Below are 23,914 nucleotides of genomic sequence, written 5' to 3'. Positions count from 1 at the left end.
AGGGTGGCCTGCACCCAGACCTTCGCTCAGGACTCCGGCAGAGGTGTGGGTGGGGCTCCAACCTCTGTACGTGCCCCCTGTCTCGCTCCGCCTGGATGGCGGCCCGCTCCCGAGCCGGCTCTGGACATCGTGGCTGAGGGGACGGGACTGAGGGACTGAGCCACCGGGAGAAGCTGGCCCAGCTCCCGCCACATGCCTGCTCGGTGACCCCAGCCTTCCTTGCCGGAGCTGAGCGCACATGGCGCTCAGACGTGCGGGAGGAAGGGCCGCGGGAGGAGGGGAGAGGCAGCGGGAGCCCTGTGCACGGGCTCTGGGCTTCTCACCGTGATCTCCGGGCTGGCCCGACTGCTCCTTAGGAACCTGGTCTTGGCCAGCCACCAAGGGGGTAGAAATCCCCCCCCCCCCCCCCCCCCGGGAGTTTTGGGAAAACTGGCAGCTCTTTTTGGAAAAGCACAAGAAATGAGCTTTGACAGATTTAGAATGGGAGAGCTCTGGTTCCACGGGGCCACATCTGATCGGTGGAACTGGGACCCCCAGGGCTGCGCCCGGAGGGGCTTTGAGGCCGCTGCCCACAGCTGTGCACAGGTCGGCCGGCCGCTGAGGACCGGGCAGGTGCAAGACAGCCTGTCTTTGGGAAGAAGCGGGCACAGACACACGCACGCTCCCCCGTGCACACACGCTCACCACGACCGCCGCGGACCAGTGCGCGGCAACGCACACACCCGGTTTCTGACCGCTCCCGGCCCCGCGTGGGCTGCAGCCAACCGTGCAGGGAAAGCAGGCGTACCGAGGCGGCACCCTGCGCCCCCGTTGGGAGGGCAACCGGAACAGGTTGTTCTGCCTCGCCTCCAGCTCTGGCCCAGGCCTCCCCCCTCTCCCGAGGCGAGCAGTGAGGAGGGGCGCTCGGTGCCCAGGCCCGCCCGCGGCTCCCACATTCTGCGGGCACTGGGGCTCAGGCCGTGCGTGGTGCGAGGCCGCCCCTTCTGTTTCCCAGGTGCTGGGCTCCGTCCTGGAGACCGCAGGCTCCTCCCCAGGCTCAGGGCCCCCGCGGCCAGAGTCCGGACACGGGACCCTTGGGCTGGCGCGCCCCAGAAGCCTGGCCCCCTCCCAACGGTGGCCGGGGAAGCGAGCCAGCCTGGCCGGGCCCCTTTCCTTCCTCCTCAAGCTTGCCTCCTGGGGACCCTGACGCTGCACCCACTTGAGCTCTGTTTATTATTGTTTTAAAAAGTAGTTCTTTCCCACAATTCTATCGCACTGGAAGGAGTTTTTACTTAAACTCTTGAAATATATTTACTTTTGGCCCAAGGTCAGGTGGATGACGGTTTCACAAGGAAAGTGGGATCCCGGAGCCCTGAGTCACTGGGAATCAGGCCTTCTGGGACGTTTACACACACACACACACACACACACACACACACCGCTGGGCATGCGAGGCGGTGACAGCCCGCGGGGAGGCGGCCAGGAGGGCTGAGCCGCAGCCCACGGCCCATCTGCTTCGAACTGTCGGGGAGCCAACAGGCACGCCTGTGACGCTGCCTGCATGTGGGGCACGGGCATGTGGTGACGGGATATTCAGACCAAACTGTCACGGAGCTGACAGCCTGGAAACACATTCTTAAAAAAAATGAGAGAGAGGTTTATTATTCTCTCCTATCAAAGAAACGTGGAAGCAGGCAGCCTGGTGTGGCGTTCAAGGATGTTGGGGTGGCTTGTGCTGTCCGGCTGCTACCCCGTCCTGGTTCACCATTTGGGTGTCACCTTAAGGTCCAAAACGGCTTCGGGGTCCCAGACATTCAAAGTCTAGGCACACGAGGCTGAGCCTTTGGGGGCCTGGGCCGTGTCACCCTCCTTGGACGGCGGTCCGCTTACCTCCTCGTTCACTGGTTCCATATGCCCTTGGCCGCCAGACATGCGGGCTCAGGGCCTGGGCGCGATGCTTGCAACAGGCAGCTGAGGGTTGGCAGGGAGGGAGCATTCGGTGGTGGTAGGACGGGGGTAGATTTGCATATCACCCTATCTTGCCCAGAGACAGGCATTTGTCGACAGCCTTCCACCTCCCTGAAGCTTTGTACGCTTTCCTATGTCCTGGAGGGCTGCCGGAACCATCCCATTGTGCAGGTGCAGAAACTGAGGCCCTGGGAGCCCGTGGGATCTCGTGGCTGGTGAGGCAGGGAAGGGGCCAGGAGAGCTGCATGGCTGGCAGGGTGCAGGCGACAGGGGGGGCTTGACCCTTTCCTTAGGGGAGACAGGGCTGGCCCCTGAGGCTGCCCAAGACCAAGTCCCTTCCTGGCCCCGCCTCCCCGACCCCTCACACATCTGGGGGGCTGCGAGCCTGCTCCCGCAGAGCTCTTTCAGCGGGAGTAACGCCAGCACGTCCTGCATTCCCGTTCAGAGGCCCGGCTGTCCCCGAGGACAGGAGAGGCCCACGGCGTGCGTCCCACAGGAAGCTGGTCCCCGTCACTGCCCTGCGGATGTGCATTCCAGAGGCCCCTTGGAGCACTGCCTTGGGTCTCCCGGGCCGGGCTGCCTTCGCACAAGGGCCCCGTGGCCCTCTCACGCTACGTGCCTGCCCGGGTGTGCACATGCCCGGCCGCGTGTGGGCGTGAGCCTGGGGGCCCTGAGTGCAGGAGCGGCGCTGTGTGGACTTGTCATCTGAAGCAAACCAGCAGGCAGAGACAGCGGCAGGGGGGGCCTGCCCAGTGTGGGCTGCTCGCTGCTGCTGTTTTTAGCCTGACAACCTGTACGTGCGGAAGATGGGAGACGCGCTAAAGGTGTCGTCCCCTCGCGCTGAACAGAGCCGCCCCCCTCCCCGACGTCTGCGGCACAGCACCCTCCCTCGGAGTGGGGCGGCCGGGGGTGGGGGGACGGGGCCACCCCCCAGGAAAGCCTGTCACTCGGTACCGGGTTTTCAGTGGCTGGCGCTGCTTTCCAACTTGGGGTTTCGGATACCCCAAGGGGCTGCTGACACTGGAAGGCTTCCGCACTTGGGGCATGTTACGGCAGACCGATACAGCAAGTGAATTTGCCCGCCTTTTCTGTCTTAAGAGGACTCGTTAGGAAGGGAACAGGATTTTGTCTCTGGGGAAACAAAAGCCGACACAGGGAGAGCCGTAGAATGCCCTGGACTTCACCTGGAGCACTTCTTATAATGTGGGCGGTCCTCAGCCTGACACAGCCCCTACGGAACAGACCCCAAGGGCTAGGGCTCCGCAGAGCCTTCCAGCACTCTCGGTGGACGTGGGGCCACGAGGGCGGGTGACCTGAGCACGGGCCTGTCCGTCAGCTGCCGTCACAATAACGCTGCATAACAGCATATGCTGGAGTAGAGTCAGGTCCAGGGACAGAGTCCTCCCTGGAGGTGACCCCCACGGCTGGGGCAGAGCTCTGGCTCCTGGCTTGGCCCAGCTCCCGGGTCCCCCTCACTGGGACATGGACTCTGCATTGGCAGGAAGAACCTTCCAGCAGGTGCCTGCTTTGGGGGCGTTCCTCACCCCGTTCTGGTTCCATCTCTGAACAATTGATGAGGTGAGTCACTTATTTGCGTGATGGATTGAGGGATTTGACCACACCCAGACTTCTCATTCCACCAGAAATGCCTGTGCCCCGGCAGCCCAAGCCTCCGCCCCGGCCCCGGGGGCTGGCGAGGGCGGTGCATGTCAGTTTGGGAAATTGGCCAACCTTTGAGGAGTCAAATTATGATTTTGACAGGCTACCTGTCATTCCTGACCCCCACACTCCCCCAAACAGGGGAGCATTTTATCTGGAGAATTCTTTTCTTTTCTTTTATTAAAAATTTTTTTAAAATGTTTATTTATTTTTGAGAGAGAGTGAGAGAGACATAGTGTGAGCGGGGGGAGGGGCAGAGAGAGAGGGAGACCCAGAATCCGAAGCAGGCTCCGGGCTCCGAGCTGTCAGCACAGAGCCTGATGTGGGGCTTGAACCCATGAACTGAGAGATCATGCCCTGAGCCGAAGCTGGATGCTTAACGGACGGAGCCACCCAGGCGCCCCTGGAGAATCCTTTTCTTTTTAAATGTTTATTTATTTATTTTGAGGGAGAGAGAACACGTGTCCATGCAGGTGCATGTGTGCATGAGCTAGAGGGGGAGGGGCAGAGAGGGAGAGAGACTCAATCCCAAGCAGGCTCCACACTCAGCACAGGGCCCGACACAGGACTCCATTCCACGAACCGGGAGATCGTGACCTGAGCCGAAATCAAGAGTCGGACGCTCAACCGGGTGAGGCACCCAGGTGCCCCTGGAGCATTCTGAAACTCTTCTTGGGGTTCCTATCAACACTGTTGGGGTGGGGGTCCCAGAAACCAGGCTGGAAGGCCTGGGGCTGCGTGAGCGACGCAGGAGTGAAACACAGAGCAGCCCGTCTGGGGCACTCCTGCACACGCCTTTGGCTCCTGCTTCTGTGTTGGGATCAGATGCACGGGGCAGGCCCGGCTCATGGTTTGCAGTCGTTAGTCCTTCCCCTGGCTCACCAGGAGTGAGCCCCAGCACTCACGGTCAGTGTCTCGCGGGCAGTCTGTTTGGAACAGCGTTGCAGAGATGTGTCGGTTATTCGCGTCATGGGCAAAATCGTTATTGAACAGACGGCAGCAACCTGACCTTCAGTTGGAAAAGCTGCCTCAATACCCACCGCTTCAGTGTCTCCCTCTGTAAATGGGGATTCGGAGATTTCCCACCCCAAAGGGCATGTGAGGATCGCACAGACTGACGTGTGCAAAGCTTTGACACGATAGAGCCAAGAAGGGTCCGTAGGCTGAGTTGTGCCTCCTCCAAATCATACGGTGAAGCCCTGACCTCCAGCCTCCGAAAGTGGCAGTATGGCCTTTACGGAGGTGATAAAGGTACAACGAGGTCATCGGTCGAAGGTACAATCCGACCTGGTTGGTGTTCTTACAAGAATTCGGGCCAGACATATACAGAGAGAGAGCATGTGAAGACACGGGCAAAGCCAACATCCACCCACCCGAGAGAGAGGTCTCAGGAGGAAGCAGCCCTGCTCACGCCAGGATCTCGGACCTCCAGCCTCTAGCACTGGGAGGCAACGAGTTTCTCTCATTTAAGGCCTGCGGGGCTCTGTTCTGGCAGCCTCAGGGCACTGATACTCAGGTGCTCAGAAAGAGTGTGTTGCTACTAGTGGATTTTCTCAGGGGGCTTTCTGGCGTTTTAAAGTGTGGCACTCCATTTCTTAAGGGCACCTGAGATGCTTAGAACTTTTCCTATGTGGTTTTAAAAATGTATTTTAGGAAAGTAAGTATTAGCACATTTTGCCGCTGTTGAGAAATACAACGGTATCCGTTTTAAAAATACACGTGTGGTTCTGTTCCATGGAGCCCCGGATATCACCGGTCCACACCATCACCCCAGAGCTGCGGGGTCAGCAGACTCCTGGTGAGTCTCAGTGGTCAGAGATCCAGGGTCAGGGGATGTCCCAGGGTCCTGCTTCCAGTTGCCCCGTGTGTCACTGGTTGGCTTTTTTCGGGGACAGAATTAATCTGGTGCCTCTGTCAGTGGATTTTACTTGGATTTGTGTAGAAGTCAGTTACTAGCAAAAGGCATCAGAGTACTCATGAGCCCTGCCACCCTCTGTACAGTGCCCTGGCCTCTGCTCCGCAGAGCCCTACCCTCTGTATGGGGTCTCGCCCTCTGGGCTGAGAGTCTCCCCGACTCTGCAGAGCCCCCCCCCCCCCCGTGGAGCCCCGCCCCCTCCGCCAAGCCTCGGCCCCTGTGCTGAGCCACGCCCACCCTGCAGAGCCCCGCCCCCGCAGGAGCCACGCCCCCTCCGCCGAGTCACGCCCTTTGCGTGGAGCCACGCCTCCTCATCAGACCCCCGCCCACTGCGCAGAGCCTGGCCCTCTTCACGGATCCCTGGCTCCCTCGGTGGAGTCCCGCCCCCTCCTTGGAGCCCCCTCCCTGCACCTGGCCCCACCCCTTTCACGGAGCCCCGCCCCCTCCGCCCCAGCAGGAGAAGGGGGTCTCTGGCTGCAGGACCGGCTACTCCCAGGACCTTGCCAGTCTCCTGCGCGCACGCAGTGTGGCCACATGGGAGGGGGGCCCGGACCTAGGAGGGGCCCCGTAGCTAAGAGGGGGAAGAGAAAGGGCAGTGGGAGTAATGGCCTAGCCCACACCTCTACTGGAACTCGGAAGCTGGGGCTGCACTCCCTTTGGCAAATAAAAAGCCAGAGGATGCTGCAAAAGTGTCTGAGAACAACTCTCCTCGCGTTGCATTGCTGCTGGCAGGCTTTGCGAAGAATCAGGAAAGATAAGCCACGAACAATGAAGCGATGACGTAAAACAGGGTCATTTGTACAAATTCTGGCAAAGGGCCCATTGGTGAGGTGCGTGTGCCCAGACGAGTGCACGCCGCCGATTCTGGCTAAGTGGAGGACAAGGCCGGTCGGATTAGTAAAAGTCTGAATTATGGAAAGTTAATGTCGGGCTTCCGGGGTTCTGCCACGTCACCGTGAGCGGTGGCTTTCTCCCGCAGCAGGTCCCCGGGTTTGCGTCTGGCGCCTCAGCCGCCATCGAGCACCTGTTCCCAAGGAGCTGTAGAAAACATGTTCTCAGGAATGTTGTCTCTTCTGGTTGTCTGTGTCCCTAGCTTGGCAGATGGGTGTGAAGGGGAGGAGTTACAGGTGTGTGACCCTTGGAGCCTCACAGGGCATCTCCCCCGTGTGCCCCGCGGCTGCCACCTGCATATGTCCTGTCGTCTAGGCTCTTCCGTGAGGGATCCTCCCTCTGCCGTCCACACGGCCCGTGGCCAGCACTGACCACAAGCCGCCACGTCCTTGCCAAGGGTGCTGCCTGTGGCCTTAGGGCTCTATGGTACGGGCGGTGTGGGTCACCTGTGGGCCCGTCTGGCCTCACCCCTGCTACTGGATGCAGTTCTCACAGAGCAAAGCTGTGGGTGTTCTGGGCACTCTGAAGTTGGGCGAAAGCTGTCGGCCTCCCACCCCTTTCTAGGCGCAGAGGGGCCCCCCGGAGTGACAGAGACAGTTCTGTGCTGGACCGACAGGGAGCGGGGCTCGCGGGGACCCGGGATGGACTTCCTAGGCCTGCAAGGACTTCAGCGGAGGCTCATGCATTCATCCGCTCACTCACTTGTCCCTTCAAGAAACTGTCTCGAGGCCCGCCATGTGCCTGGTACCGGGGCTATACCAGGGACTGCCACCGTCTCCGACCTCATGGGACCCAGGTCCCAGCAAGGGAGACCACCAGCCAGCACACAGAGTCAGGTAGGAACGGCGGGCCAGCGCAGGGCGGAGGATGGCGACGGACGAGGGTGGGGTGTGGCACTTCTGGGTCGGGGGACAGGGGACCCGGGGAGGGTGGGGTGTGGCACTTCTGGGTCTGAGAAAGACAGAGCGATGTGGTGCTCTGGGACTCCCTCTGAGCGGAGGGCCGAACGGGTGTCCAGTGGGACGTGAGCTGGGTCAGCGGGGCTGCAGGCAGGTGAGTGAGGGCGAGGCCAGGGGGCGGGGCAGACCCCATATGGCCCAGAAGCCTCACGGAGCGGGTCTGGCCTCTGCTGGGGGGGCACTCAGCTCCACTGAGCAGACTGGACTCCGGTTTGCAAGCATGAAATGTGGGTGGGGGTCCCGGTGCGTGTGTGGGGAAGGACCCGCCGGGGCACGAGCTCCGCCGGGTCCTGGGGCGTCTTCCACCCCTCCCTCCAGCCCCAAGGACACCCTGTGCCTGCCGGTGGCAGCTCTCTCCAGGCAAGAGGAAGAGAGTGTCCCCCCCACCCCCGCCGGGCTCTCCCTCCCACCTCCTGAGTGGATATTCTTACTCTCCTCCCTCCATCCGCCTGCTCTCGATGACGCACACAGACTCCAGCAGCCGTCATGACTCTCCACTCACATCCGTTGTCATCGTCCTGCCGAGGTCCTGGGCTCCTCGCGTTATCCCTCCTTTCCCTCCCAGGGAGTCCTGTCCCCTTTCTGGACCACGGTGGCGGTGGAGGGGCGGGTGTGGAGGGGGCAGGAGAAGCTGAAAAAGCCCAGCCCCCACCTCCCTTCAGGAGAAAAGAAACTCAGTGTCCATTTGGGCAGGAATCCCGCAGCCCCAGCGGGAGAGCTGGGGGGCTTTGCTGTGCTGGGAGGGTTCTGGTGCTCAGGGGACTGGACGCGTCTGCCCCTCCTGCCCCCTCCCCTCCCCCAGAGTCCCGCAGCCCGTCCTTGCTAAGAATCCGGGCGTCTCCTCTGGTCCTGACGTGCACAATTTTACTCCAGGTCTCCAGTGACAAGTGCCAGGGTCAACGGCTGTGACTTCCGCTGGGATCCCAGAGCTGGCAGGGAAGGAAGGCAGCTCATCACAAACACGGGTACGCAAGCGATGTCTCCCCGACTCCTTTAAGTACAGGGAATGCTGAGGCCCAGCTTTGGTGGCGCCCCAGGTAGGAGTCGGGGGGGGGGGAGAGGGGGAGGGGCAGGCGAGCCTCCTGCCGTGTCTATAAGGTGGCCGCCTCCTCCGGCTGCCCACCTGGACCACTACACAGCACATGCAGACCCGTGCCTGAGAGTCACTCCTGGCCCCATGGACGCCCCAGGGCACCGGGTCGGGGTGAGGGAGAAGTGCCAGGGTGGGTTGGTGTCTCACAGAGAGGAGGGAGGGTCACCGGGGCAGGAAGGGTCAGAGAAGGCCCCCCTGGGCAGTGAGTCTTAAAAGGATGTCTGGGGTGAATTCTCATGGCCGACCGGCAGGACGAGGGAGAACTCGTCATTTAGGACAGAGCTGTCCCAGCCCCAGGCGAGGGGGGCCTGTGGTCCAGCCCCAGGGTGGTGCGGGCTCGGTCAGGTCTCCATGTGTGAGTGGATAGGTGCTCCAAGCTCTGTACCTGTCAGGGGGTTTGGGAGAGTCTATTGGGGAGGGAAGAACAGGGGTTCCAGTCCTTCCCGGGGCTGCCTCCCAGAGCCATAAATTACGTCCATTATGTGCTGGATGTAAATTATGGTTTATTAGTTTCCTAGAGCGTCTGTGACAAAGTCCTGCAGATTGTGCGGCTTAAAGCACGGAAATTTATTCTCTCGCGGTTCTGGGGGCCAGAAGCTCTAAATCAAGATGTCAGCAGGGTGTGCTTCCTCTGAAAGATCTGGGGGACAATGTGTTCCTTGTCTCTCTCCCAGCTTCTGGTGTTGCCGGCCATCCTTGGAGTTCCTGGGTTTGAGGACGGGTCCCTCTGACCTCAGCCTCTGCCACCCATGGCTGATTGTCCCCGTGTCTCTGCGTGTCCTCTCCTCTTCTTATAGGGACGCCAAGCATTGGATTTAGGGCCCACCCTATTCCGGTCTGACCTCATCTTAACTAATTATATCTGCAGTGACCCTATTGTCAAATAAAGTCACAGTCGCAGGTACCAGGGGTTAGGACGTGGACGTGTCTTCTCGTGGGGAACGCACGATTTAATCTACAATGGATAGTAAAGTGTCTCCCTCCCTTTAGGAACCACGGGGGGTGGGCTGCGGGATGTGGCCCGTGGTTCAGTCCCCACTGACGGTCGCCCAGGTGTAGCCTGTGCTGGCTGTATTTCACCCGGATTCCCGGGGACTGCCACACCCCGGGAGTCACCAGGGCTGCCCGTGTCGGTGGCTTTCTGAGGACGAGCTGAAGCTGTTGGCATTAAGTGGGGGCTCCGGAAACGTCTGCCCTACAGGCTGCTCCAGCCTCCGAGGCGACCCGAGAGATAAGTGGGTGGAACCGAGGCTCAGTCGTGGGCAGCCGCGACGAGCAGAGACACTGAGGCTCAACCGCGGCCGGGGTGTCTGGGGGCCAGTCCGCTCCAGGTGGGGGCTGTGTGGGGGCTCCAGCGAAGCCGCCTGAATGAAGTGGCAGACGCTCGGCCCCGGGCCAGCTCCTCTGGAGAAGAACGCCAGCCGAAACTCCTATGGCCGGTGGCCGGGCCTGGTCGAACAGAATTAGGGCTTTTCTTGCAGAAGTGGAGGAGGCAAATCTGGAAGGGGTGTTGGGGGCAGGCACACACGCTCACTGCCACCTCTCCACCGACTGACGGGCGAGTACCGTCCGCACGAGCGTGGACAGGGTCAGGCACTGTCTTCTGTCGGGGACACGCTGAGCCCATCGACGATCCACCGAGGGACCCCACCCTGGCCTCCAGCCAGGTGGGCACCCGAGGAGAAGCCTGGATGCCGTACGTCCAGCAGCAATAGCTTGGTCTTCCAGGAGGATCTCTGGGCTCCGAGAGGCCCCGACAGAGCAGGGTCCTGGGTCTCCACCTTCCCAACCCAGAGACCAGCCCCAGCATCACCCCACGGGGACGTCTTTGTGCAGATGCGTCCCTGGGAAGCTAAAAGCGGGTAGGAGGTGCTCCCAGGCGGGGTACGCACAGCACAGGGACACCCGCTTCCCGGTGAGGCGTGAGCCTGCCTGGATGCGCGCGAAGCCTGGGCGAGCACCTGAAACGCGTGTACTGTTGTGATCCGTAACAGCGCGGTGGCCGTTGGGCCTGCAGCGGCTGCTGTCACATCCGAGTTGACCTTGAGTCGTGGCTCCATAGGAGACTGTCTGCTGTCCCCTCTCTCAGCCGGGAGCGGAGACGGGTGTTGGCTGAGCCCTGGAGGGGGGGGGGGGGTAGACTGGCATCACCATGTGCCCGGGGGGCCCCCCTGCACCCTGGTGCCCTCCTAAGTGGGCGACTCCCCGGGGCCCACGGGCCAGAGCCGCACCCTCCGGAACTGGTTCTCCTGAGTACAGGGCCGGGCGGGATGGAAACTGAACAGGCTGTACCCAGGAATGCAAATGACTCTGCCTGAGAAAAGGGAAGGGCATCCAGCCACAGCCCGGAGCTGGCGGCCCCTGAGCCTCAACACAGCTGGCATGGAAAATCCCCTGCCCCAGATGCGGCCTCGTCTCGTCTCCGTTCTGGAGGGCGGGGGTAGGAGAGGTGACCCCGATGGGGAAGGCCTGGGTCTCACAGGCGCGTGCAGCTGAGCCCTTTGGACCTCTCTGGTCCATCCAGCCGTGGCAAACTGGGGAGCCCTGCCACGGTGAGCCTGTTTCCACCCCTAAATTTGGAGCCCAGAGTTGGAAAAGCCAGACTGCGGGGGGGGGGGGGGGGGGGGGCAAAGCCAGCCAAGCCACCAGGGCCCACGTGGGTGCAGGGGGTGGAAATCCTGGCATCCGCAGCCTGTGGCGGCTGGGGGTGGGCAGTGAGGACGGCGGGACGGAGGGGCTTCCCGAAGGAGAAGCCCTGCTGGGGCACCCCCCAGCCCCAGGACAGGGGAGCCTCTTCCAGAGGAAGCAGCGGGCAGCTGGCCCCGGGGGAGGGGCATTGCTCAACGCAGGAGGGAGAGGCCTGTACTGTTTCTGGGCCGGGAGGGGTCGTCAGCCCAACTGAGAGGGACAAGTCGTGGGATGAGCCCCGTGTTGCCCAACTCCTGTCCCCGGGCCTGGAAACCCAGAGGCCCCTGCCCTGTGTGAGTCTCTCGGTGGCCACCAGCCACTGGGTAACTGTGGGAGCGGCCCTGGCAGGAAGCCGCCCTTGGATGGCGCAGCCGCGGCTGGAGCCTGCCAAGCCTGACACCCACCTCCCGGGGGCCGAAACCGGCGTGGGGGCTGGGCCTCTCCCGCGGGGGCTGGTGAGCCAATAGTGCCGATGACGCACCGCGGTGACTGACATAAGGCCCGGGGGCCGCGAGCATCCTTCCATTGGCCAATAAGTATATCTTGACCCGAGGGAGGCAGGCGGCCGCGATACAGTTAAGTGTTCAGAATTTGCCTCAAAGTCTCCAGCAGTCACCCGAGAGTTCGCTTCTTTAGCAGCACTCTCCTCCCCGTGTCCCCAGCCCACCAACAGTCCACACGGGTCCCCTCGCCTCCGTGATGCTCGTCACAGGATCACGCACGTTTGAATCGGATGCGATGGAAATGTTCCAGGTTTTGAAATGCCCACGTACCTTTATTTCCACCGCCGGCGTATTGTTCGCAGTATTGCGATGAGACTGGTAAGATGGGCCTTAGAATTAAGCCCACTGAAGTAGGAAGCCATCAGGGGTGTGACGCCCCAAAGTCCCCACCCACCATCCCTCTTACCTGCCGGGTGAAAGACGGTTCCGGAGAGGAAATACTGCGCTCGAGTTTCCCCATGTCGCGTGCTGGATTTTTTCATGCTGCGTCCGCGCCGTGGAGTGACCTCACAGCCCCTAGAAATGTTTACGTCTGCTCCCCCCGCCCCCGTCCTTTCTGTCCCCGTCTCTGAGCTGCTGTTTCAGGGAGTCAACTCTGTTCATGACACCAGAAAAAAAATCAAGCAGGAAACGGAAGGACTGCTGTTTCTGGAGCATGTGAACTCTTCGGACAGCCGTGTGACCACCCTGTCACCGCACGGAGACAGTCCATCTCACTCCCGGGGGCGGGAGAGGACAAGGCAGACGAGCGCTGGGACCCTGTGAGCTGTGCGTGGGCCTGTGCTGACCTCCCGCCCGCCCGGGGGTGAGGGCCCCTCCTGGGAAACGAGGCAGACTTCTTCCTGCTCCCCTGTGGGTCCTTCCAGCAACTGTCCAGGAGTGACCCCCCCCCGCTAGGGAGGACATTCCCTAGAACGGCCACGCCTCTTCCCGAAGAGGGTCCTTACACCCCGAGCCGAAAGTACCCCATTTCTCAGAGCTTCTCAGAGTGACCCTGGAGATCCGGGAATTAAACTCATGAGTTTATGAAATAAGAACCAAAGACGAAGCTTCTGGTAAGATTGTGTTGGTGGAAATGTCTGGAAAGAGGAGGTCAGCTTAGCGGCAATGAGTGTAAAACCAGCTTGCTGGGAAATCCCACGTGTAACCACAGGCTTAGAGCTTTAGGGCTCCTCCGAACTTTCTAGGGTTGGACCCCGATGGAGGGCGTGTGCAGGAGGGGGGCCTCGGGCACGGCACCCCCGACAGGACATGCTGCCGGCAGACCCAGCAGCCAGGGCTTGTGCCTTGGTTTTTTCTTCTCTCTTTAAATTTTTTTTTTTTCTAACAAGAACTCTTTTGTTTAGCAAGTTAAAGAACTTGCTTCATTTATTTGTTTGTTTGATTGTGGTAAAACACACATAAATGCAAAGTTTCCCATCTTGACCGTTTCTTAAAAATGTGTATTTATTTTGAGAGAGAGAGTGAGAGCGCAAGATGGGGAGAGGCAGGGAGAGAGAGAGAGAGAGAGAGAGAGAGAGGGGTCCCAAGCAGGGTCTACACTGTCGGCGCAGAGCCCGACGCGGGGCTGGAACCCACGAACGGTGAGATCGTGACCTGAGCTGAAATCAAGAGTCAGACACTCACCCGACTGAGCCCGCCAGGCACCCTGTGGTCACTATTGTTAAGTGGGCTTCCATACTGCTGTGAAGCCCCGCTTCCCCCCATCTCCAGGACTCCGCTCATCTTGTAAAGCTGAAACTCTGTCCCCATTAAGCCCCGAGACCTGGTCCCCCCTCCCCCAGCTCCCGACGGCCTTCATCCCATTTTCTGTCCCCCCCCCCAACTCCCCCAGCAGGGCAACCACACACCCCTGTGTCTCTGGCACATGCATGACGTCCTCGGGGCCCATCCACGCTGCAGCAGGTGTCTGATGTCCTTCCCTTTTAGGGCTGAAAGTTAGTCCGCTGTGTGGACAGACCACGTTCTGTTTATCCATTCATCCATGGAGGGGCACGTGTGTTGTTTCCACCCTTTCGCTATTGTGAACGATGCTGCTATGAGCACGGGTGTTCAGATATCTGTGTGTTTAAGCCCCTGCTTTCAATTCTTTTGGGTCTATGCCCAGAGTGGAGTTGCTACAGATCATACTGTAATTCTATGTTTAATTTTTTGAGGAATTTCTATGCTTGATTTTTGGAAGATTCAGAGTTTCAACATTTCCTTAAAATTTTTTTAATGTTCATTTATTTTTGAGAGAGAGCGAGAGCGCGCGAGAGAGAGAATGGGGGAGGGCCAGAGAGAGAGGGAGACAGAGAACCCGAAGCAGGCCCCGGGCTCCAAGCTGTCAGTGCAAAGCTCGACAAGGGGCTCGAACCCACGAACTGCAAGAGTGTGACCTGAGCCGAAGTCAGATGCTTAACCGAGCCACCCGGGTGCCTCACAAAGTTTCCTTAATATTTTTGTAATAATGTCTCACAACTAATATGACAAAAAATTCTTGTTCTCTATTTTCTCATTCCGGATGAATAAATTAGTATGATTTAATAGGATGTAAATGCCCACCAAACCAGCTGTCAGACCAGGCTCCAGGCACTGGCAGAGGCTCAGGGTTTGTGTTGGCTTGCTGAGGACAGTGTGCTCTTGTGAAATCCTGGTGAAGCTGTACCCAGGGGGTGTCCTCTCAAGAGGGAGTGTATTCTTTCTCTGACCACTTCGAATTGACAGTGATGGTAATAATAGTTGGCTTTACTATCATTTAATTTTTCATTTTATTGATCGATTGGCTTTTGAGAGAGAGAAACATGAGTGGGCAAGGTGCAGAGAGAGTGGGAGAGAGAGTGTGGAGCCCAGAGTGGGGCTCGAGCTCACGAACCATAAGATCATGACCTAAGCTGAAGTCAGATGCTTAGCTGACTGAGCCACCTGGGCACCCCACTATCACTTAAAAATTCTTCATGGGGTGTGCTCCAACCAAGTTTCCCACCCACTGTTCTACTGATCTTAGCAGTGGACCCCGAGGACCGTAATGCTGGAACACTAACAAAGCTACAGATGGCTCCAGGCCCAGACGGCTTCACAGGTGATTCCACCACACCCTTAAGCAACACACAGCCATCAGTGCCACCTCCATGGTTGCACAGTATTGACAAGGAAGCAAATTTCCAAATTCTTTTTATGAAGCCAGCACAGGAGTAACACCAAAACCCAGCGAGATGGGCACAGCGAGGAAACCACACCCCCATTTCGTGAATGAACATCAACACAAAAATGTGTGAAACCTAATCAGCCATGACCTGGGGATGTAAACATGGTCTGATATTAGGAAACCTCGTAAAATAGATCTCCATGTTCATAAAGCAACAGAGAAAAAGCATGACCTGTGGAGGTGACCTCCACAGGTGTAGACATTTGATAGAATCAGCATCCATACTTTTTTTTTTTAAAGCCTGAGTAATAAGGATATGGAAAAAGCATATTTAACAGGTCTCAACCAAGGTGCCTGAGTTATGCCGAATGAACAAAGCCTGGGAGCACTCAGTTGAAAGCCAGAATCTTCCGTGCTATTTAACACGGTTCTGGGGGACTGGCCGCACTCTTGTACGCAAGGAACAAGGGCTGAGTGCAGGCGGCGGAGGCAGATCTGCACCCCAGAGAGCCTGCTGGGAGACTGCCATGCAGAGTAGGGACTCAGCTTAGAGACCTGTGTCAAACTGACGAGGGCCAAGAACCTTCTTCCGATGTAAGCGGCAATGAGGGACATTGCGTAATGGGAAAATACCCCATCCACAATGCCGCAACACCGGTAAGTGCTCCGTAATGAACGAAAGAGAAGTGGACAGCTGTGGGTAGCAAGCTCTCCAACACGCTTTCTCCAACGGATGAATGAATAGAAATGAAATGGAGACCTGCTCTGGGCTCGAAAGACTCAGTAGGATGAAGGGGTCAAGTTTTCTGAAACTAGACTATGAATTTACGGCAATGCCGAGGGTTTTTTTTCCCTTAGAGCTAGCCAAGCTGATCTTAAAGTTCACATGGAAAAATAAACAGGCAAGAGTAGTTAGGGGAAACTCTGGAAGAGAAGGGTATGTCAGGTGTCAAAAAGAAGACAGTAGTCTCCAAAATGGAGTCACTTATGCTAAGCCCCACGTCACCAAACCGAGACTTCACCTGATTCCGGCTCTGACCTCTCCCAGAAATGGGATCTCAGAGTCCGTGAGGAGTCACCCGGTCAGCACGAGCGAGGTCATCGGTGGCAGATCCCCACGGTCCCCTGGAGGAGAGTGACCTCGCCCAACTAAGATGTTTTGCCCGGGGCAGCCTCCTCGCCCTGCTCCCTTCTGCACAGGACAGTCTGTCGTGCGTGCAGCGAGCTGGAGCTTTCTGTCTGTCTGCTGCGCTGCCTGCTGCCTGGTTCGGGATCCCTGGAGAAAGCCAACCAGACCTCCAAAATTCACTCAGCTGGGTTTTGTTTTTTAACACAGGCCAGTAGCTTTACCAGCTATCTGACATGCTTATACAGTTACAATACTAGAAACTTGGGCCAATTCGATAGATGGGGCCATGGGACCGAGCCCGGGAGCCAGAAACGGACTCAGACGCAGATTTAAACCCTTGGAACAAGGGAGGCGCCACATTGATTACCGAAGCCGTCTGAAGTCTGATTTTCAGCAGGTCCTGCTGAGACAACTCCATGGTTCTCTGGAAAAAATTAAATTACATCCCTACCTCACTCCCTAAACCCCCATAGGTTACACATACAGCAAAGGTTTAGTTGTAAAATTCGAAACCATCAACGTACTGGGAGAACACTGTAGTTTCTTTGAATAGCTTTGGGTTGGGGAAGGTCTTCGAACGGATAACCCAAACTCAGAAGCCACATAAAAAAACCAATAAAGATCAACAATAATAAAATCCTGGCCCAAATGAAAACACCATCAACAAAGACAGGAGACTGGTGAGAAATGAAACCCAGAATCTGCAGCATAAATCTCAGGAAAAGCTCTAACTGTATTCCTATATAAAGAGGTTCTATAAATCAGTGTGATAAAGACCGCCAAAGTAATGGAAAAGGAACAGCTCACCAAAAAAAGTTATACAAGGGCTCTTACACGTATGAAGGATACCCAGGTGCACTGAACAACAAAATGAGAGACAGAGGGAGAGAAAGAGAGAGAGAGGAGGGGAGGGGAGGGGGAGACAGAGGGGGGGGGGGGGGGAGAGAAGGATTACGGGTTGGAAACGGAGAGGAAAGCCATGGAAACCTGTGAGGTTGGCAAGGACAGACGTGTGTGGAGTGCACGGTGAGAGATGCCGTGGGAGAAAGGGGCTCATACAGGTTGCGGGCGGGGGGCGACTTGGCACGGCTCCTGGGGGGCACTGTTGCAACATTTATGCTACCTACACTCCACGGCTGCACTTGAGGGATTTCCCTGCAGATATGCGCAGGGGTCCTAAGTAACATTTGCGCGAGGATATTGATTGCCGTTGTGTGTGTGCCCGTCAAAGGCTGGAAATAGCCTCGATGTCCGCCGGGAAGAGCCGGTCAAATCAATGTCACACGTGCCGACAGTGGAAGTGGCATCAGGCAGCTGTTAAAAAGCACGAGGCAAATTTACCTGCAACCATCACCCCAAGTAGTTGCCAACCCCAAAGCGGGGTGCACAACAGGCCTGCAGTGTGCTGCCTGGAGACACAGGGGACCTGCAGCGGTAACACTTGGGGAGATAGTCAGCGTGTTAGTTTCCGGGAGACCCATAACTAAACGCCACCAACTGGGGGGCTTCAAACGACAACTCTTCAAACCTCAGAACTCAACAACCACAGTATTGTCTCACGGTTCTGGGGGCTGGAAGGGCACAAAGTATCAGCAGGACCACGCTCCTTCTGGGGCTCTACGGGAGGATCCTCTTCTGCCTCGCCCGGCTCCCGGGGCTCCAGACGGTCCCGGGCTTGCGCTGCCTGGCTCCCCTCTCTGCCTCCGTCTGCCCACGGCATCCCCCTGGCTCTGTGCTCTCCCCTCTCTTTTGTAAGGATGCCTTCGTGGGGTTTACGGCCCACCCTAATCCAGGACAACCTCATTGAGACATCTGCAAAGACCCTTTTTCTAAATGAGGTCACATTTCTAGGTCCTGAGTGGTCATATCTTTTGCGGGCCACCATTCAACCCACCGCAGTTGGGAACTGAGGTAAGGAAGATTCCGTGGCGGTCTTCAGGATTTCAGACCGCGTCTTAGAATCACCCAGGATCAAAATGGGTAGTGAGAATTAGTTCCTGGTGCTGCGGAGGCCTGCGCATCGTCCTCCAGGCAGGCTGCCGCCGGCTGTTCCCCATGGAGCGGGGGCATGAGGTTTCCCTGCCAGGCTCGGGACAGACTAGCACCGGGAAGGCACAGCCATGTGTCCTGGAGCGGCAGTCCCCGGCCTGGTCATCCTCTCCCATTACCCTGTGGGGAGGTATGTCTTTCCAAGTCGATCTCTATTTGAATTACATCTTCCGTTTTTAACAATGCAAATATTCTTCACTAATTCAAATACTTCTCCATTTTAGGTTAACTCAGTCACCTCTTATTCTAGCTGACCTCCAGCTATGCACACACACGCACACACACACTCACACACGTGTGCACGCACATGCAGGCCGATGCCACCAGGTAGGAAGCGGCCGGTGGGACTCTGGGGTAAGCAGGTGGGACAGGCACCCTCTTCCTTCCCAGGTGGCTCTAGGAACAGCCTAGTCCTGTTCTGGCCCTGGACCCAACTCCCCCGGCTCCAGCTTCGCCCCACAAAGCGTTTCTTTTACCCATAAGACCCCGCGAGTTTGCATGTTCCGAAAGGTTGGGTCAGTCAAATGCAAACTGTCCCACGCAAATGTTTCGAGAGTCATTCAGACCACTTCCCCGTGGAGGGGGTTTCCGGTGTGGCCTTCGGTTCTGACGCTCTTCCGGGGCTCCCTGTTTGCCCCAGGACAAACCCACACTCCTGTGACCCTGCCCCTCCCCCGGGCCTCTCCCTAAGTTGCTCTTATGCGCAAGCCCCTCCGGGGTCCCATCCCAGAGCCGGCAGACTTCGGGTCTCCTCAGCCAGGACGCCGTGTGGTTTGGACACGGGGGACGCTTAGCCACGTCTGGGGACATTTTGGCTGTCACAACTTCGGGGGGCTGCATCTAATGGCAGAGGTCGGGAGGGCTCAGCATCGGCCCCCGACAAAGCATTCTCTGGCCCCAGATGTTCACAGTGTTGGACGGGAAACCGTGATCTAATCTGACCAGGGGGGCATCAGGGCTGGTGACAAAGACCTCGGGGGAGAGGGTGCGAAGCCTGTCAAAGACAAGCCCTTCCGGAGGAATCCGCCAGTCTCCTTTGACTTTGCAAGGAACGTGTGTCCCTCCTGGGTGAGCCTTCCCGCCAGAGGGAACCTGGGCCCCTGTCACTTGTGTGTATGGGGGGGTGTTGCAAGGCCAGAGCAGCGGGTCTCCCCGAGGCCCGCCTCAGCGCAGCCCGGAGGACGGCGGCTGCGGTGGGAGGTCGGGCCCCTCCCCCAAAGACACGTGGCCCCACGGTGGTCCCTCTCTCCCCCTTTCCTTCATCCTCCTCTGACACAGAGGCCCATTTCTGACATGTCCTTTCCATCAACTGTGATTCTGTGTTCCTCTCTTTCCTGCAAAAGACAGAAGGAAGGTGGAGGGGATCTTACCCGCGGGGGCGGGCTGACACTAAGGAGGTGACAGGTCACCGTGCCCCCAGTTCTCCCGCTGACCCCAGCCCTGCTTGGCAACGAGCAGGCGCCCTTTCCTGCTCAGGGATTGACAGACCAGCCAGCGGTGCCACACTGAGCAATAGGGCCCCGTCCTGATAGTAACAGGACAGGGCTGGTCCTGATGCTGGCCGTGTGCTAACGGTGATGGGACGTCCTAATGGGGGTCAGGTACTCCTAGGAACAGGACAGGGCCGGTCCTGATGGGGACCCGGCGCTAACAGAATCGGGCGATCCTACGGGGCACGCTGTTTTGGGCAAAGGCAGGCCACACTGAGCTAATCCGTGCTGGACTCTTGCCCTCGGGGAGACCTGGGAGCCGGGCTGGCAGGTGACGGGGAGGGGCCGCATAGGCCCCATCAGGGAACCTGAGTCCCGTGGTAGCGCCCCAGTGAGGGAGGTCAGGGTGGGGCAGGGACCGTCAGAGGACACGGCACCTCCCAGAGAGGACGGGGGTGGGAGCCCGCAGCCCGCTGCCCGGGGTCTGCCTCAGCCTGGGGGGCCGCTCTGCTCCAGGCCCTGGCTGAGGCTGAGCCTGTCTCCGTCCCGGACACGGTGCTCACGGCTGAGGGGCTACAAAGGACCCCATCACTCTGCCCTCTGGTTGTGTGTGACCTCGTGGATGGAGGGCGGCTTCCTCCCGTCCTGGTCTTTCTCTGAGGGAAACTGGGCGGGACTTTTGGTTTTTCTTCATTCCACCTGCTGTACGTCTTCCCGGGGGTCATTCTCAGACCCCGTCACTCAGGCCCCCTCGCAGGGTAGTTCCTCGAGGGGGGACCTGCCGGAGGTCCGGGTGTGGGGGGAAGGCTGTCACAGCAATGGTCCCCAGGGTCCCTGGGCCTGAGTCCCTGTGACCCCAGCGTGGTGTCTCTTCCTGCAGCCGCGGCCTCTGGGGGGTCCCCTTACGGCTCCCGAGTTGGACCATCTGGGTGGAAATCTTGCCGAGGGGACGCAGTGCAGGTGGGGAGGGGGCGGCCCTGCAGGGTGGAGGGTCACGCCCTGGGAGCCTGGGGGCAGAGGGGCAGGAAATCGGGGCGTGCAGGGTGCATCGGGGAGAGGCTTCTGGGAGGAGGACAGTCTTGAGCAGAGTTGTTTTAAAAATGTGTCCAAATTCTCTTTGCTCTTTATAAGATCAGCTGAGATCTTGTCACGTAAAGAAGGCGCCGTACGACCAGGGCAGGCTGTGTGAGGCACAGGGCCGGAGAATACCCACCCGAGGGGCTGGACCTCATCGGGGCTCCCACGTGGTGCTGCCCCCGACCCCGGGCAGAAGGCACCTCGAGCTGGCGGGGGGAGGGTGGGGGGAGGGAGCCCAGGGCTGGCCAGACTCGGCTCATCTGGCCCAGGAGAGGGAGGAGCTGGCTGGTGCACACGGCAGAGGGAGAGGGAACTGAGCAGTACCAGATTCCCTTGAGCACGGAGGGGAGCCCGGCAGAGGGGCGCAGGGCCCCAGATGTGGGGAGGGAGCCTCAGAGGTCCTTCCCGAGCAACGGGGAGCTGAGGACGCGGGGCCAGCGGGAGTGCAGCAAAGCCACCAGGAAAGTCCATGAGGTCGCACACTTCGGCCCAGGCGGGAAGCACGGGCCAGCGGCTGACCCCACGCCGCCAGGCTGACAGGTCCCAGGAGTGTGGCCCGGGTGATGCCCGGGCCCACCAGGCCAAGAGGCTTCAAGGCCGAGGCGAGGAGCCTGGGGACGCTCCCGGGGCTGCCATAGGCCGGCTGACACTTTGCAAGCACGGTCATGTTCTCTTTGTGACCCGCCGCGGTGGCAGGCCGGGAAGCAGTCCCCGGAGGGCATGTGCGCACCAAGTCCCCAGAATCTTCCGGTGGGGTCTTGTGTGGGCAAAAGGTCTTTGCAGGTGTGAGTAACGAAAGGGTCTTGACACAAGAGCATCCTGGATTATCTGGCGAGCGTCCTCCGGAGACACGGGAAGAGACGCAGAGAAGGGGCGGAGGCCATGTGACGACGCAGAGGCGGAGAGATGTCTCCACCAGACGCCGGACAGGGCAGGAAGCCTCCTCCCCGGGAGTCTGTGGAGGGAGCACGGCGTGTGGACACCTTTGCCTCAGGAAACACCCACCTGATCTGGGAAGGTGAGAACACAGAAGGTGTTTATCAGCCTGTGGAGTGAGAATTCTCAGGCAAAATTATTACTCAGGTTTTTGGTTTGGGTTTTTTTCATTAGAAAACCAGAGCAAAAGCCGTATCAACGTTCAGGGTTCGTATGTATGTTCTGTCTCAGAATACATCGCAAATCCGAGATAATCGTAGGGGGCGATCTGGCCCAGGCAGAACAGCATCTGGTTCCTTAACGGCTCCATGGGCAGCGCGCTCCCTCACGGGCCAGCCGCTTGGGCGTCCCAGCCGGCGGAGGGATGAACTGAGCCTCGCTCAGCTCGGGCGGCTGTAACAAAATGCCGCAGACGGACAGCGCGCCTGAAACAACGGACGTTTATTTTTCACGCTTCTGGAGGCGGCAGGGCCACGATCAGGGTGCCGCACGGTGGGGTTCCGGTGAGGCCTCCCCCCCGGACTTGCAGACGGCCGCCTGCTCACTGTGTCCTCACGCGGCACAGAGAGAACCAGTCCCTTCCTCCTATATGGACAATGATCCCATCCCGGGGCTCGCACTCATGACCTCATCTAAACCCAGATACTTCTCCAAGCCCCCACCTCCAAATCCCATCACGCGGGGGTCAGGGCTCCAACGTGTGAATTTCAGGAGGGGGACACAGTTCAGGTCGTAGCAGAGGGCATGGCCCTGCTGTGTAAGGATGCTTTCTGAAAGCTGCATATATAAGACAGCTGCTTAAGATGTGTTGGCCAAACTTTAGGCACATGGCCACAAGACAGGATGGGGAGTATATCCAGCTAGGTTGAGGGCTTTCTATTACAACGTGCTCAGATAAGAGTTGGGAGTCAGACTTTTTCCACACGGCTGCTCCTTTGTCCTGATCGTGACACCTCGTGGTCCAAAATGGCTGTTGGGGGACATCCATCGCCTCTGCATTCCAGCCAAGAAGACATTCCTTACTTAGTCACTATGTTGTGTGGGGTTGTAGTCTTTTATCCGCGTGCAATGAATCTAGCCAAAAGCTGGGGTTCTTGTCACTGAGGCAGAAGGATGTAAAGGATGTCGGGGGTGATTCTACACCCCACCCTCGTGGTTGCCTCAAGGGTCTCAGAGCCTGACGTTTAATGGCGCTGTCCTGTTCTGACATAACCTGCTCAGATTCCACCCCTGCTAAGTCTACACTGCAGGCTCCCCAAGTGCATGGGCCACAGCTCTCCTTCCCTTCATCCCTCCTAGAATTTGGCAGCCAGCAGGTACTGGGCAATCATTAGCTTAGCGTTTGTTTGCTGAGCTGAGGTCGAGTTGTACCAGGCGCGGAATCGGGAAGCAGAGGCGGGGGGTTGTTTTCTGACCCCGAGTTAGCCTGCCCACCCACGCTAACGCCTGCCCCCAGCCTCCGGCCCTGCGTCTCCTCCAGTGTCAGAGTTCCTGAGGCCGGCTCCCCTTGGGACAGACTCTCCCCCCCGTACCCCTCTGTAAAGTTTCAGACCTCTTTCTAATAAACCCCAGATGGAGGGAGCGTTTTGCCCGGGAGCAAGATTATTCCCTGGCATTCTTGAGACATTTAACGGCCAAGGACTGTCCAGAGCTGGGAGAGGGCCATAAAGGACAGACACCGGGCCTCAGGAGGTGACATAAAGAATGGGGAGCAGGGAGGGACCATTGCCCTCAGCCATTTGTCTGCAGCCAGGGGTTTCCAGATGGCTCGGCCTGCTCCGTGGGCTCTCCCCTCCCTGTACCCCTGGGATCATCTCTCTGCATGCGGACGGTGGGGGGGGGGGGGTCACGCCTTTCTCTGCTCTGTGCTGGGCAGCGTGACTCACTTGGGCGATGACGCGACTGTCCTGACCGTGGCAAAGTGGTACGATTGTCCTCGCTCTCCACAGCCTTCAAGCACTACGGGGGCTTCAACGATGCAGATTCAGACGGACATCGCTAGTGACACATCACATCTGAGCCTGCAGGGCCCATCCCTGAAAGGAGCCGTGAACGCCATCGTCGCCCTCGGCGCGGCAGCGGCCAAATCCTGGGGGGAGCGCCCCGCGGTCATGATAAGCTTTCTCACGATGGGCCTTGGGAGGAATTAGAAATATAATTTTTCAGGCGCTTACAAAATATCAAGTAATTGGAGTTTCTGCACATAAAGGGGGCACACCATGAGATATGTGGCTCCCTTTTTAAAAGAACCTATTTATATATTAAAACAATAAAATACGTCCAAGGGAGTGCTGGCCCCACAGTGTTTTCAGTGTCTCCCCTCTCCGGTTCTAGAAAACTCTATACCACCGGAGGAAACCGAGAATATGCCCCCTGGCTCATCATCAGAACGTTCGAGGCTGTGTTTGGCCAGATGGAGAAGATATAAAATTATTATGCATATTCCCAAGGCGGGGAAAGAGCCTCACGGTTAATGTTCACCCTGGCAACGTGCCCACTTGAATCAACTCA

General features: G+C 58.6%; 1 protein-coding gene across 1 annotated transcript; it reads right to left on the bottom strand.

Annotated features, from left to right (window-relative positions):
• Positions 1-10,053: 10,053 nt before the first annotated feature.
• On the bottom strand, positions 10,054-12,139 carry LOC125920686 (uncharacterized). Its single transcript, XM_049627780.1, has 2 exons — positions 12,062-12,139; positions 10,054-10,583 (listed from the first exon to the last, which is right to left on the bottom strand). The coding sequence occupies exons 1-2, from the start codon at positions 12,135-12,137 to the stop codon at positions 10,054-10,056; spliced, it is 606 nt and encodes a 201-aa protein (XP_049483737.1). The 5' UTR covers positions 12,138-12,139.
• Positions 12,140-23,914: the final 11,775 nt, after the last annotated feature.

Source organism: Panthera uncia, chromosome C2, assembly GCF_023721935.1.
Source record: "Panthera uncia isolate 11264 chromosome C2, Puncia_PCG_1.0, whole genome shotgun sequence".
In the NCBI taxonomy this organism is placed as follows: Eukaryota; Metazoa; Chordata; class Mammalia; order Carnivora; family Felidae; genus Panthera; species Panthera uncia.
Note: the sequence above shows the minus strand (reverse complement) of the source record. Positions and strands in the feature narration are given on the sequence as shown.